The following is an 18,123-nucleotide window of genomic DNA, read 5'->3' as shown; positions in this document are numbered from 1 at the left end:
AATCACCTCTGGAGAAAGAGGGGAGTAAGAAGAAGGGGAAAGAGGGATGGGAGATGATGATAAATCATTGCAGCACTCTAATTTGGCATCACCCCGTAGATGCTCTGCAGCTGTCATCCTGAAATGTCTCCCAGACTCTTCCCTGCTGAAATTGCTTGTCTCTGTGTAAAATCACCTCCATCCTTAGACCTGAGCAACCTTCTGTTTGTGTGTTACCTTCCAATTTACGCCAGCAGGGACCTCACCTGCACAGTCCATGAGAGTGTGACACTGCCCTGCTCTCCTGTGGTGCCACCACATGCCATGGCTGTTTGTGCCCTTCTTCTTCCTTCTGTGCACACCTGGGCAGGTCAGGGGTGGCAGGAGGGTCTGACTTGGTCCAGCTCAGGGGGAGCAGGGAGGAAAGGACCCAGATCTCCTGCCTCTCACTCTCAGGCTCCATCTGATGCTCTTCAGCCTTATTTATCCTACCTCACGCCTGGTTGGAAGTACCAGTAGATGAATTTTCTCTTCAAGGTGTTAATTTGTTGTAGCCTCCTCACGTTTCCTCTTGCTGTTTCAGGCAAATACACACATTTGCCTCTAAATATTTAAGAAACGCCGTGAGGTCAGATCAAAGCTGCATCTAATCCCTTCTTCTGCACTGACAGTGCTGGGCAGCGGGGGCTAAAGGAGGACAGTAAAGCCCAGGATATTGAAGAAGTCCCCAGAAGTCCCAAGAGTCCTGTTAGAGGGAGGTGAGCTCAGTCACTGGCTGTTCTCCCACACAGGCCAGGCCAGAACTGGTGTCTGTCTCCTTTAGTCTTCCCCTCCTGCTGTGTCTCGGGCAGTGGGACGTGGTTAACTGGCCCCAGGGTATCTGCACCAGGAGAGAACAGTGGGGATGGTCTCCAGGAGCACACACAGGCTCTTTGGGCAGGCTTTGGAGAGTGGAACTGTGGTGCTCAGGAGGGACTGAGTCCCAAGCATCCCCGTGGCAGGCAGGGCTCAGCCCCCGTGGCTCGGTCCTGGGTTTGCACAGACAACTTTCCGTGTGCCAGTTGCACGGGTGTGGACGTGTGTCAGCAGAGAAATGCTGTTTTGGGCAGCACATCCCAGGATAAATCAAAATCTACCTAATTTGCCTGTTCTTTTGGGGAAGGATAGGAGTTGCTTGAGGTTTTCCTAACGGAATTGCTGTGTTTCTCATCCACACGCTAGAGGAGAAGAGGTTTAGTCAACTGCCATCAATATCAAATTCCCCTTGTCATTCCGGCTCTGAGAAGTCAAGCATTTGAGGGTTGGGTTTTTGTCATTCCGGCTCTGAGAAGTCAAGCATTCGAGGGTTGGGCTTTTTGATTTGAAAGGTATAAAAATAAAGCTCCTGAACAGCTAATTCCTCTGGATAAGCGCTGATTATCCTGCCCAACAGCACAGAGGATATTCTGGAAGAACTTGCCTGATGGCAGGGCATCAAGCACAACCGAAGCACATATGCCTTTGCTTTACAGCCTCTCTTATCACTTCTCAGATTCAATTGCGCTGCACCTTCTGCTCTGCCTTATCAATAAAGAGCTGTCATCACACATCGCTGTCAAAGCAAAAGAGCAAACTGTTGTCAGCAGATACGGGCGCAGAGCAGCCCCCTGAGCCAAAGTGACATTCCCAGCCAGTCCTCCCTAACCAAGCCTTAGAGAAGGGTGTGGAAATCAGTTCTAAACAGGAATATATAGGTAAAGGATGAATTAATAAAGCACTATTAGAAAAAATCCCTATAGCCGTTTCAGCTCCTCTGTTCTGTGGCAGAGAGTCAGGTGTAAGCCTTTGATTTTTTAATTTTTATTTTTTAAAATGAGAATTTATTACTTTTATAAATCACCAGGCTATAGTTGGCGATCAGATGCAGCGATTGCGCTGCCTTAGATGGAATTTTCCTTTAAGTGGTTGCTCAAAATAACAGACAGCTGCAAGAAGCTGCAGGTTTGTCCTGGTGAAACTGCCCAGTTCCCACAGAGCTGCTCTCTCCGTGATCTCTGCAGTTGAATGGGGTTTTTATATCCAGCTGCTTGAGCTGGATTTTTCTTTTAACGCTGTTTATAGGAAATGTGATATTTGTCCCACTTTAACACATTCAAATAGCTGCCTTGCACATTGAATTCCTGACCACAGATCAACACAGTAGGCATCTAATCACATTTTTATCTTTCACCATTTAGGAGAAATATTAAAAATGCCAGCAACTGAAAACTGCCTCCTTAAAAATTTCTATTCCTGTCTTTGATTGACACGTTCACCTTGAACTAAATGTGTTTGCCTGTGGCTGAATCAATCCCTTCACCGTGTGGCAGTGTCCTGCCCCCAGTGCTGTTCTCCAGTCATCCAATCAGGGCAAATTAAGATGGGGTGTGTATATATATATATATAAAAATATGTATATGCACACACATTTTTAAGCAGCTACAAACAGTGATGTTATCTAAGGATTTAGTCTGATATCATGGAGGTCACTGAGGCTTTTGCTGCTGCCTCCTGTAACAGCAGGATCAAATTTAGTCTCAATCCTACAAGCATTATATAGACCATGGTTTCTGGGGAAGATTTTCCCTCGAGCATGGTCTGAGGGCATTAGCTCCTATGAAAACTTTTCTTTAGTTGCAATAAAGATCTGTGGCTTGTTATGTTCTGAAATGACACCATTCACATACAACATGTATGTGCATGCACATGCGTGGGTGTGTGTAGTACCTGACGGATGCATAATAGAATCATCTCTCTAATAGATATTGCAGTTTATACTCTATTTGCATTTTTTTAAACATAAGAATATCGAAGCCCCTCTCATCGCATCTCAGGAAATGATATTTGGTCCTCTATGCCAACAAGGCCTATCCTGTACATTCCTTCCTTCGTAACCAAAATAAAAGCATAGCACTATTTTACACAAAGAAAGGTTAAAGTGCAGAAGTACATAGATCGGTGCAGATGCTGTTGCGAGCTCCTTTGAAGCAGATGTGCTCTGTCTGAGATCAAGCATGGTTGGTTTAAACAGCAACGATCCTAGTGCAAATCCCTGCTTCTGCTGGCAGCTCCTGGCCATCCCGGATGGATGTGGCCTGATTCCAAAGACCTCCCTGGATGGACAACCTTCCTCTTAACGTTGCCCATGGTTTACAACCCCGTGCGCCTGCAGAATCGGGCCCAAGTAATTCGAGGTACATTTCGGAAGCAAAAAAATTTTCCGGACCGCCAACTAATAAATATATTCAAACCAAAATGCATCTGTTTGTTTGACATGCAGCTATTTTCAGAGCTTTGTTAAAAAATGGACCTTGAGAAGACTTTTCAACAAAGAAACCAAAGGATGGGGAATCCCCGTTGTAGGGCAAAGGGATGTCAGCGTAGTGCGATGAGCTCCGAAGCAGGTTCCTTGGATGCATCGCTTGCCGTTTGAATGTGCAATTATAATTACCTAGGTTTGTTCTTAATATATTTTCCTTTGTATAGCTGTGTATATAGAGAGATATAGCTTGCATGGGATGAAGATTCTTCATAAACAGCTATTTCATCTAGTCCAGGGCTTTGTCAGATTAGCCGCAGCTCATTTCAGTCCTTGGAATTTGACTTTATATACAATATCTTGTGCTTTTGAACTTTTCCTTCTGGAATAATGTCTGAGAGAATCCCCCTACTGATCTACAGCCATGATCTTTTGGAAAAGGTGGTCACTTTGAGATGAGTAATAAAAGAGTTCTCTGTTTCCTAGTACAATTTAATCAATGCGCGGATACTTTTTATTACGGCTCTAGATTAAAAGCTCTTAACAGAATGTCTAGATCACCCACGTTGGCAGCTTGGAATAGTTCTGGCTGGTCCATCATAGACAGAGCAATTCGAAGGGCTGCCCAAATATTGCCTGAGAGAGCAGGATGGGGAACCTGTTGTTGATTCCTGCTCTTCCGCTGCAAGCTGAGAGCAGTGAGAAAATTGCTGACGGCCTCTCTGTAGGAAAGAAGAAAAAAGAAACAAGCACTATAATTTGCTTAAAAACTCGAGTAAAACTTTCTCAAGTTCTATGCTAGACTCAAGTATATTATTTAGAAAGCAGTTCATCAGTCCCTTTGTGTTATTCTTGCTTGATTTTCTTTAAATGAGTGGACGTGGCTTGTGGTAATGCAGAACTCAGTCTATTCATACATCTGTGTAGCTCCCCTTCATCTTAACTCTCTTAAACTGACAGCTGGGACCCTGGAACATCACCCTTGATTCCCAAAGAATGTACCAAAACCTGTTTTTGACGGCATTAACTTATGTGAAGCAGTTTAACAGACATTTCTCTTCTAAAGACAGGTTCTATTTTCTTTTAGAAAAGCTCTTGAGCACAGGACTAAGTGTGAGAACAATCCCACTGATTATAATAAAAGTACTTGCACTTAGAGCTAAAAAAAATGCTAAATGAGGGATTTGCTTTCTTTTAATAGAAATTCAGTAGTTCTGCTATATAAAATTTGTGGCTATAAGAAAAGTATCATTGGTTTGTAAAGCACTTTGTAAAAAATAATTACAAATTTTACAATAGCGGAGATTATATAGCTCTGTTCTGGTATTTTTTTGTTCTTAGATAGCTCCAGCTAGGAAGTTACTTTTTTGTACCTCACCTGTATGCCCCTAGGTTGATGCAGCTTATCCCTAAATTGTATCTGGACCGGATGAAGCCAGGCTGGATCTCCAAAGCACGCGTGTACGCCTCCACAGCTTCCTCGCTCCGATCCCCGTTTGCCAAGGTTGCTCCCAGACGGTTCCATAGGGTATAGTCCTGGTGAGAAAATGAGTTTTCTACTGTAGGTGTCAAAAAAATGGACACCATAGCTCACTTTTGCTTGCAAAGTAAGGGGGACTGCAGAAAATAACAGTATTGTATCTTAATTGACACAGCCTGTGAGGTTCTGACTCCTGATTAGAGGTAACTTTATATAACTCGTGCAATTAATCAGCACACAGCTAGGAACTGGACATGTATAAATCTGTTTCTAAACGGGACTGTCTTGTAATTAACTTTCTATTTCAGGTAGTAAAATTTTAATGGCTGAAGTGACATCTCATTAATATTAGCCTGATCGAGAGGGGAGAAAGAAAACGGCCTGTAAAGCTAAATTCTTAAAAATGTAAAAGCATAAGATGTACCTCTGGTCGAACAGTTAAAGCAGCACTAAATGCATCTATTGCTCTGTTAAATTCTCCGTTCAGGTGGAAAAGAACTCCAAGTCCTGTCTGCAAGTCAGGGTCTATCATATCACCATTCTGGTGAGCAGCCTCCAGGTACAAATCCTTCACTTCTTCAAGTAACGAGCTAGACAAGGGGGAAAAACAACTGAAGGCTCCATCTTACAGTTCTTTACAGAGATTACAATATTGATTGCAAATTGAAATCCTTGCAGTGGGTTTAGCAGAAGCGATAAACTCCTAAAATCCAAAATAAACTTCAACTTTATTGACTGGCCCAGGTCCCTGAAGAAAGATGCCAAAATGTAAGACTTCTGTACCCACTGTAGGATTCATAAAACCTTTGCACTGGCAACACCAGATGAAGCCAAAGTAGAACAACACTCTCAGCAATTAAGCAGGAGTTGATATTTTATTTTTGCTTATACTAAATTATCTTGTCAACCCAGGGCTTGTTTAGTCATAAGGGTAAAATACAGGGACAGTCTTTAAAGTGACGAGCAGTGAGATAGCCCTACTGTTTGAGTCTAGAAATCGTGTTTGTACCTTTAATGACTTGATCATGCATCTCACAATTCAGATACTTATTTATCGACCTCAGGAAATCATGACAAAGGGCTGCCACCTCCTGGATTCTTTTGTTATTTCAAAGGGCTCTGTAGTCATTGACAGAGTCAGAGGAAAGTGAGTGGGAGTTGAGGGGAAGCATCTCTTTTTAGCTGTTTTATTTATTATTATTTTTTATCTTCCAGGGCTGGCATAAGATACAGCTGTCAGTCACTAAACCAGTGTTGGCTTCCCACTCCTGCCAGTGGAGAGGTTGAGTCTTCCACCTCTGGGAACAGGCTGGAGTTGAACAGAGTAAGGGGACACAGAACACACCATCGCTTCTAGTGATATCAAAATTGCCACCATCAGGATTTACACTGCATTACCTTTCATCTGACGTCTTAGACATTCTCCTGGTAAGTGCTGGGGACCCTTTTTTGCTTCTGGCTATATACTTGTACTTTGGATTTTGCTTTATCCAGTTCCTTAGAGCTTGATAGGCTTCCTGCTGGTGGCCAGTGTTGGTGTAACTCACAGCCAGGGCCATCAGAGCCTTCAGGTTGTTTGGCTGCAGTTCCAAGCACCTAGGCAGAAAATAAAAATAGATCGAGGTATTTTTTTTTAGCCAAACACAATTCTTGAATTCTTCCAAAATAATCTGTGTGAAAAAAATCACTCACAGAAGTTTGTTTACCCAATAATACTTTTAAAGAAGGAACTTTGTCTTAATTTTCTGTGGTAAGTGCATTAAGCATATGTGTACACACACACACACGTTGCTGTGCACACACTCATATGTATGTAAAGATATGCATATATTTTGGAACTGACATTTTACATCATACTGTGAGCTTCACATCTCTATCAACCTAAAAATGTTTAGTATTCAGCAGCTGAAGGGAGCTCGTTCCCATTAAGAAAACCTCTTCATTAAAGGACAGGCTACAGAAAATACGCCAAGTGGCTAGAATATCAAAAAGGCACTTTATTTGCATGATGCCTAATTCATGTTTATCAGGCCGTGTAACTTCTCCTTTGTGCAACTACTGAAATTACTAGATTAAACATTGCCCTCGTTTAATAAAACAGAAATATTAATGACTACTCATCCCTCTGAAGTCACGGGGAAGATTTCTGTATCCATGTCAATGCTTTACTTGGTTAAATAAACGCTTTGTGTTACAAGATAAGTATGATGTTAAATATATCTAGGCCTCCATTACCTAATACTCATCAGACCCCTTATTTAGCAATTAGCATCATCTACCTTTGGAGGGCGACAATGGCTGCCTGCTCGTTCTCATTCTCCGCCTGCGTTATACCCAGGAACTGCCAGGCCTGCAAAAACAATCACAATTGTCTAATTTCGTTATATATGCCCAACTGCAAGCAGAGTCACAACTAATTCCACTCTTAACAAAGATAGCAGATTTCTCCAGCACTAACTATGGATTTTTCTGCAGTGTGCACCGATCGGGGCAGTTTTGAATCTCTTTGGGCCCGATAATATTTATAATCAATGAATTCAAAAGTATTCTGTCAGTGTAAAATCACATGCTGATTTCTTAAATTTGAGCTACTGGACATTTTAAATGTTGCCAGAATTTTATGGAAAAGAACAACTGAATTGTGAAGAACAATTATTCAGTTGTAAAGGTTTAAGGGATTCTGGAGAATGTGGGGATTCTCTCTGCTTTTCGAAATGCTGCTGCTTGATTAATGTAGCAATAGATTCAGAGAGACCTAGGCACTTACTCTGTAAATATTTTTCATGTTTCACAGAAAACAGGCTTTAAGTATATACTCCTTGAAAACATTAATATTGTAGAAACTGATGTAACTTTTAAAAATTTGACAACATTCTTGTTAAATCCAAAATGTTTATCTTTTCAGTAGCAGTGTTTAAAAGATAGTTTGAAAACATCAGGTTTGGGGCCTGAAGCCATTCCTTCATGCTAAAGGGAGCCCCTTTCCCTTCACCAGTAAAAGCCACATGAGTAAAAATACCTCAGCATCATTGGGCTCTTGTAGAATAGCAGCCTCCAGGTATAAGATTGTAACTGGCAGGTCCCCCTCTTTCATTTTTTTCAGTCCTTCCTCAAAGGCACCCGGCCAGTCTTTGAAGGGATTCTCCGTATGGAAATAATAACCCTGGGGAAGAGAGAGCAGCACTGTAGCAAGGAATGCAACTCTCTAAAATTCAAATGACTCACTATTTTCCAGCTGGACATAAACATCCTTTGTTCTATGAAAACGGGATGAGATTCCCCATGACGTTTGTAAAAAGTGAGCATCGCTGGACATCTATGTTTCTGCTCTCTTTATTTTTACTTTAGCTCTAGAGTTTTACTGACTGGTACTCATGTTGAGCTCTGCTGCTCCCATCAAAGATAATGGCAACCCCTCACAGTGACTGCAGTAACAGCAGAACTCGTCCCAGCACGAGCCCAGTACACCCAGTTTGGTGGGAAAGAGCACACATCAAGCAGTTGGCTCCCTGCGGTGCTTGTAACCTGCTGTCTCTTCAGTTCAAAGCCTGAAATCCTCAGTTAACCTCTAGTGCTGCAAGCACCTGAGTTTGTTTGGGCAAAATTAGCTTCTGTGCCCAAAAGAGTTCCCTTGGGTTCCCTCGAACAGCCCAGGTTGATCCCAGAGTTTCCCTGTATTTATAACCTCTGTGTTACCTTCTCAATGGTTGAGATGGTGACTTGCCCTGGTGCTTCCTGGTTCTCTGAAATCCAGTTTCTGCGAGCCATTTCTTCCCATTCTGCTTGCATTTTATCCCAAAACTCTGTGTCTGACTAGAAGAAAGAGAGGGGGGGAAAGAAAGGGAAGAAAAATTAACAACAAGCTTTTAATTTCTTTCTATGAGTGGTCTGGGTCTGGCAATATTGCTGAGCAGTATTAATTCTATTAATAATCACGTTGAAATACTACAGCACAAATTTGGAATTACATGTAATTAGGTGTCATCTCTCGTGTTGGAATGCACTTCATCAACAGAAAACTCTTTATCTCAGAGGCAGCGTATGTTGTGTTTGAAGCAGGGTTTGCAGCAGCTCACGCTGCATCCTAAGGATGCCGACAGCAAAATGTTACATAAAATTTGAAGGAAATGAATGCTGCTTGGCCCTGGCCAGAAAAGAAAAAAAAAGAAAGAAAAAAGGAAAAAAATCAACAAAGCATACATGCTAAAGAATAAGAGATAAACCAGTTTAAAAGAGAGCAAACATCCCACTTTGGTATATTCAGCATTATTTTTGGCTACGTAAAAGAGTAATGGCAAGGCTGAGGCAGAGGGTGTTTGCACAAGAGAATTAATACAAACGGGGATTTTTGATATAATGGAGAAATCTTGATATTGATCATGTACTGTGCTGGTGAGAGGAATCTGCAAGAGATTACAAAATCGTACAGCAAGATTAACATTCAGTGCAAAGACAAGACAAGAGAAAAAAATGCATATAGAAGAGAAACAGAAATGACGAAAAAAGCCTGAGATTTAGGATGCGTAACAACTAGAATGAGGGATCCACTGTGGCTACTGGAAACTGATGCCAAGAAATAGAAATAGGAATTAAAAAAAAAAAAAAAAGAGAGGAGAATCCAAGTTAAGGTGCTATTTTTTCAGCCTCCACACATTAGTCATAAGCCCTGAAAAGCAGTTGCACAGCAGAATTATCTGCTGGGCACTACGAGCCTTTGCAAAGTTCTCCGGTGCCTACAAGGTCATGGCCAGAACCTCAGTGAACTGACACTACAGAGAGTTTATTTATGTCAAAGACAAGAGCACAAATAATTCTCCTGAGCTTCAGACAGAACAATTTGTGAGTGAGGTGCTAATCAAAATAAATTGAAGGTATTAAAAACCAGATAGTTCTGTCTGAATCTTCATTAGGTACGTGGGAAAAGGAAAGCCCAGACTGTCTAGATTCTACCCAATCTAGAAGGCAACGAGAACATCATCCTCTCCCCAACGAGGTGGGGAGGATTAGGAGGACTTGCTCTGGGTAACGTCAGGTGTGGTCACTGTAAGTCATAAAGTTCTTTACAAATGGGAAGGTTCATCCCCTTTCTAGGAATCCAATGGGCATTTCCCGGTGGATCTGACCAGCACATGCCTCCTGACACCCAGCACTTTCTTCCAGCAGACTCAGAATTGTCTGAATTATGCAATTATGAGATCTATTGAAGGTGCCTGCCATGTTCCTCTGGGGACTAGGAAACAGGAATCATTCACTGCTGGAGAGGAGATCTCACTCTTTGTCACAGCAACCAACAGAACTTGACAACTCTGTTAGACAACAACTTCCGAGGTTTCAAAATTTGCTTTCATTCTGAATTCAAAGGAAATACAGTCTTTTAAACAGGTATGAGATTGTGCTGAAATGTCCATTTAGGGTTTGAAAAGGCAGGATAATGGATCAGGTTGCTCTCTCTTTTACTCTTATCAGCCCTGGCCAGAGGCACTTGAATTTCTTAAACTGCCCTGTTCCAGAGGTGTCTCTGTCAGCGGTTTTGCGTTCAGCACAAACCTGCTCGGCACTGAAGAAAAAAATTATTCAACCATGTTTTTACTGAAAAAAACTGAATAAATATACTGAAATATATTGAATAAAACTACTGCAAAGTAATCAGTAATTCCTTTTTAAACAGATGAACTTATAGAAATAATTATATATAGATACATATATATATATGATGTTTATACTAGAATTTTTGCTTGTCCCACAAAAATCCCTTATGAACCAATGGTTTGGAAACATATCACATTTCTGTAAATTGTAGGCAAGCATGTAAGTGGGTCTTAGGTCTGAAATTCAAATTCTGCTGCTTAATTACATATTTATAGTTCATACATATGTTCACTGTGTGCACACTCTGCTAGAAAAGCTAACGGATTACCCCGCGTTCCAGTAGCCATGTTTAAAGTCTGTCTGTAACGAGTCAAAGGTGGAGGAAAAAGGCGATGGGGAGAAGAAATGTTTTGCTAGAAAGTCTCTCAACTCATCCTATGTTACTGGGACACGGGCCAGGACCCAACTGGGATTTTGTATAAGCAAAGATTAGTTTATTTGGGCCAAATGGGCTGAAGTCCCAGCTACAGCTTCCCAAGCACGTCACATCCAGTATGTGGGGTTCCGAAGACCCATAAAAAAATGTTATAATATATAATACTGCCATGACAAATAGCAATGGCAATAGCAGAGGGGTTTAATGTCCTTGAGGAAGAGGACTGTAGATATCACCCCGTCTTCGTTAAAGGCTTAAGTCTATCTCAGCTCTCCTTAGTAGCAATTTTCTCATTGACTTCAGTGGCAGGAGGGTTAAATTAATATTGAATGCTGCTGAAAATCTGGCTGCGGATCACGACTCCTAGATCTAATTTTAACTCTATTTGCTACGTGACTGGTGCCAATTACCTCCTTTCAATGCTTTTGCTACCTTAATGCCCGCAAATTGCTTTGGACACAGCAAAAGTTTTGAGACCGGTTGAAGGCATTTAACACGTTCTCAGATCATCTGCAGCGGTTGAGTGGAGTGACAACCAGGAAAAACGTTCCTACCATCTGACTACTTCCAAGCAGAATATTCTGCATTTTGTCAAAGAGGCTATTTTTACTCTTAGTACTTAAAAATATGCTGAAGCAGTTAAACAAATGGGAGGCAAAATATTTCCAGGCTCTTTACTTCCTATGACAGAGTGAAAGGGGGTGGAGTTGGGGAGGGGGGGGGCACTTTCTGAATATTGCTGCTTAATTTCTAAACCTACCTATTTTCATAGCTTTAAGAGTAGAATTTTGCCCATCCTGTACTGCCAAAAATTAATTTGCAATGTTTTTTCTTGACCAATGCATAAGAAAGAAAGGTTCATCTCTCTGCTGAGGAATGGCTGAGGGACTTGGGTCTTTTTAGTCTGGAGAAGAGAAGGCTGAGGGGGGATCTGATCAACACCTATAAATAATTAAAGGATGGGTGTCAGGAGGATGGGACCAGTCTTTTTTCAGTGGTGCCCAGGGACAGGACAAGAGGAAATGGGCACAAACTTGAACATAAGAAGTTCCATCTCAACATGAGGAGGAACTTCTTTCCTGTGAGGGTGGCAGAGCCCTGGCAGAGGCTGCCCAGGGAGGTGGTGGAGTCTCATTCTCTGGAGACATTCAAACCCACCTGGACACGTTTCTGTGGGACCTGCTCTGGGTGGACCTGCTCTGGCAGGGGGTTGGACTGGATGATCTCCAGAGGGCCCTTCCAACCCCACAGCATTCTGTGATTCTGTGAAAGGTTTTGTGGTTGTTCTTTGAATTAGCACATACCGATCAACATACTCTTCCATGTGAAAGGCACAGTAAATTAGACATGTTCTAACTATGTAAGATTATACCTTAGCTGATATCTTCTCAAAACAAAATTTGAAGTGTGCCTCTTCAGTAAAGTTTAGAGATAAAAAATGTACATTGAGGCAAAGATTTCCACTGCGATTTCAGAGAGTAATAATAAAATGTAATAAAATGCATCTGAATGACCCCTAAATCCCAATTTAAAGGGTGATTTAGGCAGTCTCAGGCACATCCAAAGGGATGTCGAAATAGTGAACCAGAAATACAGAAAGGATTCTAACCAGTGCTCGTGGGAACCACAAACTCATGATCCTGTACTACATTTTCCTAGGCTACAATAAATTAATCCCACTTTCTTCCAACTATTGTCACATAATTCAGGTGTAATATGTTCTGGTGCTTCAGAACAGGATATTCTATAGCAGATGACTTGTGTGACACAGTGTTCTAAATAAAATGATGCTGAGAAGGACAGCTTAAAACTTCTTTTGCCTAAACTCACAAACCAGTGTGGCATCTGCAGTTTAATCTCTACACCAGGCAAATGTGGAATAAGAAAATATCAAAATAGGGTTTTTTTCCCATCTCTGAGACATTTCTCAGTTGGGAGTTTCTACACTTTCTTGGCTTCATTTTTATTTCTTCTAACTCATTACCAATAGGATGATGGATGATAAAACAATTGTTTTAACAGAATGTAGGTACAGGATGGATCTGAATCTCCCTGCTGGCATTTTTTAAAAATTCAAAAGTACCAATTTTTGGTAAAACACAGCTAATTATTAGAAGGATTACATTAAGACATATTTGGTGTGGCACTTGGAAATCATAAAGATTTTAGGCTATTTGTGCCTCCCTCACATGCACAGCAAAGGGATGAGGGAAAAATCAAATCCAACTTCTGGAATGCTGGAAAAAGTAGGGAAGTCTGCAAGCACCCAATCGCTGCAAGTGAATCTGGACCCTCTCTAGTAAAAAAGCTAATTTACTTACCTCTTCATTCTTAAAAGATTCCCCAATGGCATAGACATCTTTAAACCTTCTTAAGAAAGAATTACCTCATGGATCTTCATTAATCGCAAAGTCTGACATCTTAAAGCCATTCCCAAAGCTCTAAAGTGAATATTGGGTGGAGGATAAAGTTTGGTGTCTTCATTTACTGAATTGTTAATTAATTCCTTTCGAACTAGGCCACAAAGAACCTGAGATTTGCTTCCTTTTCTTGATCAGTTTTCTGGCTAATCTTACCACTTTGAAGAATATTACAGAAACATCCAAAGCCTGAAAGATGAATTTTTGAACCGTGTCTATTCTCCGCTTAAGAAAGCACTAATCTTTCTGAGATGGGCTGCAATTTATTTCAATCACTCCAGCTTTCTCACCACTTCGTGTTAGCTCGGATGGAAATTCAACTCTTTTCATATGCAAATAGAAATATCTGCTCTATAAGGTCTCGAAGAATCCTTCCCTTTACATTTGAACTACCTTGTCCATGTTTCTATATTAAGCAGGAAGAATAAGACCGCCAGCTACGCAGTCAGGGAAACATTTCATAAGATTCTTTTTAGTAGCTGTTTTTGAGACTATATTGAAGCATTTAAACAACTTCTGTTGTCTCAGAATGACCTTTTAATGTGCAGGGGGTTCTTTTACAATACATTCTCCTCCTTCCTTTACTCTGTAAAGTAATTCAGTAATGTCTTGTAATCTCTTGTTGGCTTAAACTCATTTTGCTTTCTGCTGACGGTCTGGGAAGTCCCATCACAGGTGGTTTCTGGCAGTTCCAAGAGTCCTGACGTCATTTGTTTAATGACTAAGCGTAAGGCAGAGACGTTCATCATCAAATTCCCTGTGTCACAGTCACAGACCCCTGAGGATGAGGCTGCAGCACAATGAGGAAGATCTAGAGCATCTTCAGCAGCGACAACCTGAAAGCAAGTCTCTCCTTTCCTGCCAGGAGCAAATGGGGACGATGTGGAACATCAAAAAAATCTATTGTGCATCACCTGCAGTTGTTTTTAAAGGATCTATTTCATCTGGAAAAAAACAATGCACTCAAAAAATAGGAGAAAAATGCATTCAGTGTACAGCTCAGCTGATTGTGCCCATTTCAGCCTTGTGCGATAAGATCCTGAGAAACCCTGGCAGAAACCATGCAGTCCTACCTTAGCATGTCATGAAAAAAACCTTACAAATCAAATTAATTCCTTAAATAAGAATTTCTGTTTCTAGCCAGAAGCCAGCATGTGATTTAAGCCTAGTTTTGTTTGTAATCAACAAATATTCATCTAGAATAGTTCAACTGCCAACACTGGAATTATAATGGTAAAAATCTGGAGTTAGAGGAGTATTAAAATACAGATACTAAATTTAAATTTGAACCCAAATATCCGTAAAGTCTTCTAGATGTTCGGAGAATAGTGAGACTGCAGTTCATGCTAAAAATATTCAGTTTTCAGGAATCAGTTCACGGCCTCATCCTTTCCATCCCAAAAATTCATTTCAGTGGCTGTTACATCGTTCGGCCTGAGCTCCAGCCTCAGTGGATGCAGCTGCTGTGGCTCTGGGTGGAGAGGGAATTTTGAAGGGTCATCGACTGAATCCCTGAGAAGATATGATGCTCAAAATTGATGCATATATCTAATTTTTTATTGGAATCTGTTAAAAAACCCATTATGCCACCTTGTCTCAAGCCAGGATCAGGATTTCAATTGGAACCAGTGTTACAGGACAACACTCCAGAGGCATTTCTCATGTTGGAAAAGTAGTAGTTAGTGAGAAAACCAGAAGTGCAATAGGAGAACTCGCCAAATACCTGCTCCTTTTCAAACTGAATCGATTTGTCAGGAAACGAGAGTGCTCCTGCATTTAACATCCTGCCACTAATTATAAAAATGCATTGGTGGGTGGTTACTGCCGTACGGGCAGTTGCCCGTTACAGCAGGGAATCGCTCTCTTTATCAATGATGCTGAATTCCAGTTTCACCCTGGGGAACTGGTTTGTGTCTCAGCTTGAGTAACAGACTGCACACATTCAGTTGCTGCAGAAAAATATGCTTCGCTCTTATAGCTTAAGATTGGAAGTACTTACACTTATGGGGAATTTTTCTTGGCCCACTTGCTGTAGCAATAAAAATTGAGCTTGAAAAGTTGGTTCTGTCTAATCTTCATTTATAGCAAAGGTTATTATTATTTTTTTTTTAAGAGACAAACTGCTGTTTGAGATGAGTAACTCCAGGAAATGTATCTTTTCTCTGCTTTGAATAATCCAGTTCCAACTTTCTCCTATACTTGTGCTGCAAGATGAATATGAAATCCATAGAACATCAGCTGAAAATGAAACCAGTAAATGAAGTAATACCTCAACAGCTGCCTTCGCCCTCTCAAATTCCTCCTCCAAGGAGTGATTTCTGGAGAGAAGGGGCGCTCCCCAACGCTGCTCCTTAGCTGATCGTGCCTAAAAAATAAAAGAATAAATCAGAAAGGGATGATACACTCTCTGCCACATTTCTGAGTTATGTCCTTAATTGCCTAGAGCTCCAAATGGCCTTTTTCTTGGGCAAAACTAGTTCTGTCCCTGCATGAATTCCTCTGAATTCTCCTACACCACAGCAGAGATCATTTCTCATGGGAAGCAGAGTCATTTATCTTTTCCAGACTTTTCTTTTCACTCAGGATGTGTGAAAGATAAGAGACATCCAAGAAAAGACAATGCAAGAGTTGGGCTACAAAAGAGACATCCAAGAAAAGACAATGCAAGAATTGGTCTATAGAAGGGAAGAGCTGACTATTTTGTGTAAGACTTTTACTGTAATTGTTCCTTCTCCTGTATTATGACTGTGGGAGTGTGCTCCAGGAAGAAAGTGTCTCATTTTCCCTGTACATTTAGCTTTTTTCTTTCAGGTTCTGTTCTGGGATGATGTTGGAGAACCAAGTTTGCTACGGACTTCACTGGACGGACAAGTCTTTTTTACAGTCAGCAGCTCTCCCTTCTGCACCTTACTATCAGTCCGTCCCATTGGAAGTACCAAAGAAGTTTCTCCCTCTTTTTTTACTAAAAACATTTATTTTATTGCACAAAAGGCAGGGTACGTACCCAAACAGTGTTCAGTGATAGCACAGAAAAGCACAAAGTGGCCTAATCTTGCTAAAGAGACCTCTGATTGCTAATCCCTTCCCTTGTGTTTGGCAGAGGTTAAACTCATTAGCTATTTGCCTGCCCGTGGTCCCAATTGCATTAATTTATGTGATTATATTTCTGATGACCATACTTGTAATACTCAATTCCAATGAGCCACAGAGCTAAAAGGCTCCTTTTGCTCACTTCAGACTCATTGGGCTGTATCTGGGAGGGTTGGAACGTGCCCTGCTGGGATGAAACATCCAGTACCTGCCTGGCTTCCCACCTACTGCCTCTGCTCCACGTGGTCTGGAAAACACTATTTTTCTTTGGGTGAGGCCAGGAATTGATTTCAGGTTGTCAGCCTACACACTAAACAGCTATTTTATTGATTAATAGAATTTAGGGCAGAAGAGAGAACTGGTTCAAATAATCCATTTGTCTGGATATCACAGGACGGTATTTGTCACTCACCATCCACAGGATGAGACTGATGTTCCAAGGAGAATAAACTGAGGTTCTCTGGGATATATGCCTTTCAGGAAGGTGCTTGGATTTAATTTAAAGTTATCAAGAGACTTTAATCTTATCACTTTTTTGCAAATTCATTTAATTGCCTTCCTTGTTTCTCGTATTAATTTTAATTTCTGTTTCCAGCTCTCACTTCTTACGCCTTTTCCAGTAGTTTAAAGCACTTTTAGTGCATCTTATTTTCTCTGTGGAAAAATACTGATGACTTTAATTGGGTTTTAATTGTCTTCTAAATGATATAATGAGACTGAGATCTTCAATTCTCTCACTGTGAGGCATTTTGTTCAGATTTCAACCCTTTTGGTGTCTCTTTTACTCTCCCTCTTTATTTTTTTTTATAGCCATACAGTCAACCAAAGCGAACCCTATATTCCAGTACCTCTCCTGCCATTTCTCTGCACAGAATTGGGGTGATCTCCTATCTCCTGCTAATCCTGTCTGCTTCTACCCACTCTCCTTGCCCCAGCACTGCCCAGGGAGCACTCCAGCTGACATTCTCCTACACTCTGAACCATGGGTTCCTTTCCAATTGCCTTCCAGCGCCGTGCTGTAAGTACAGCCTGCATTCTTGCTCTGAAATGTTATGATTTTTCAAGCAGCTGTATTGGAATATAGATTTCTACAGATGTCTTGGTCACAGCTCATTTTTATGACTCTTTTATTTGCTTTTTTCTCATTCCACTCTTGCATCATAAGCAAATTTTATCAGGAATGGCATGAATATTTCTTTTCAGATCAATAATATTGCATATTTATTTTCAGTTCAATAATATTGAAGATCATCGTTTCTCTTTGGAATCACAGAAGAACCCCCCTGTGATTACAGTTCCCAGTAAACAACTGCTGTGCTTGAGAGCTTAAGTTACGCGGTTTTAATTTGTTTAGGAGCTGATTTATTCACATCGTATGGTGCTAATTTTAAAATTAGAATATGGTACGTTAATTCAAAGATCTCACAGAATATCACACAGCAACATTTATCAACCCGACCTGTAATCTGATCAAAGAATTGAATTTGGTTTTCTTGACACAAAACTCTGTTGACAGCCATTAATTTTGTCCCGAGCCTTTTCATTATTTACCAGTTGGCTCTTGCAAACTGTTTGATTACTTCCGCTTTTTAATCTTTTGTTTCCAGTGACTGCAGTTTCCTGGGGTCAAGGACACTGCTGTAAATCACGGTTTTCAGCCCGAGCAGCGCTGCAGAAGGGGAGAGGGAGGTCGTTGGGGCAGTAGAGAAGCAAGTGGGAAGGGGACAAGAAGGGCAGACATCCCCTCCTCTGCCCCATGTCAGAGCAGACAACCTTGTCCCTGCGTGATCCCCCCAGGAATATACCTTCTCCATTAAATCCATACTCACCCTCAAACAGAGGGACAAACCCC

General features: G+C 41.1%; 1 protein-coding gene across 5 annotated transcripts in view; it reads right to left on the bottom strand.

The window, feature by feature from the left end:
- Window positions 1-1,807: 1,807 nt before the first annotated feature.
- Window positions 1,808-18,123, bottom strand: part of PEX5L (peroxisomal biogenesis factor 5-like) — a 100,119-nt gene continuing 83,803 nt past the window's right edge. For all 5 annotated transcript variants that reach the window (XM_014939895.1, XM_014939898.1, XM_014939900.1 and 2 more), the window contains 8 exons: window positions 15,451-15,546; window positions 8,433-8,549; window positions 7,756-7,899; window positions 7,016-7,086; window positions 6,135-6,332; window positions 5,161-5,326; window positions 4,635-4,792; window positions 1,808-3,978 (listed from right to left, as the gene is read on the bottom strand). In XM_014939895.1, coding sequence (XP_014795381.1) covers window positions 3,774-3,978; window positions 4,635-4,792; window positions 5,161-5,326; window positions 6,135-6,332; window positions 7,016-7,086; window positions 7,756-7,899; window positions 8,433-8,549; window positions 15,451-15,546 — 1,155 coding nt within the window. In that variant the 3' untranslated portion in view covers window positions 1,808-3,773. The remainder of the gene's footprint in view (window positions 3,979-4,634; window positions 4,793-5,160; window positions 5,327-6,134; window positions 6,333-7,015; window positions 7,087-7,755; window positions 7,900-8,432; window positions 8,550-15,450; window positions 15,547-18,123) is intronic.

This window comes from Calidris pugnax, unplaced genomic scaffold (genome assembly GCF_001431845.1).
Source record: "Calidris pugnax isolate Ruff unplaced genomic scaffold, ASM143184v1 scaffold94, whole genome shotgun sequence".
NCBI classification, from domain to species: domain Eukaryota; kingdom Metazoa; phylum Chordata; class Aves; order Charadriiformes; family Scolopacidae; genus Calidris; species Calidris pugnax.
The sequence above is the reverse complement of the archived record's forward strand: the minus strand, read 5'-3'. Positions and strand labels throughout refer to the sequence as shown.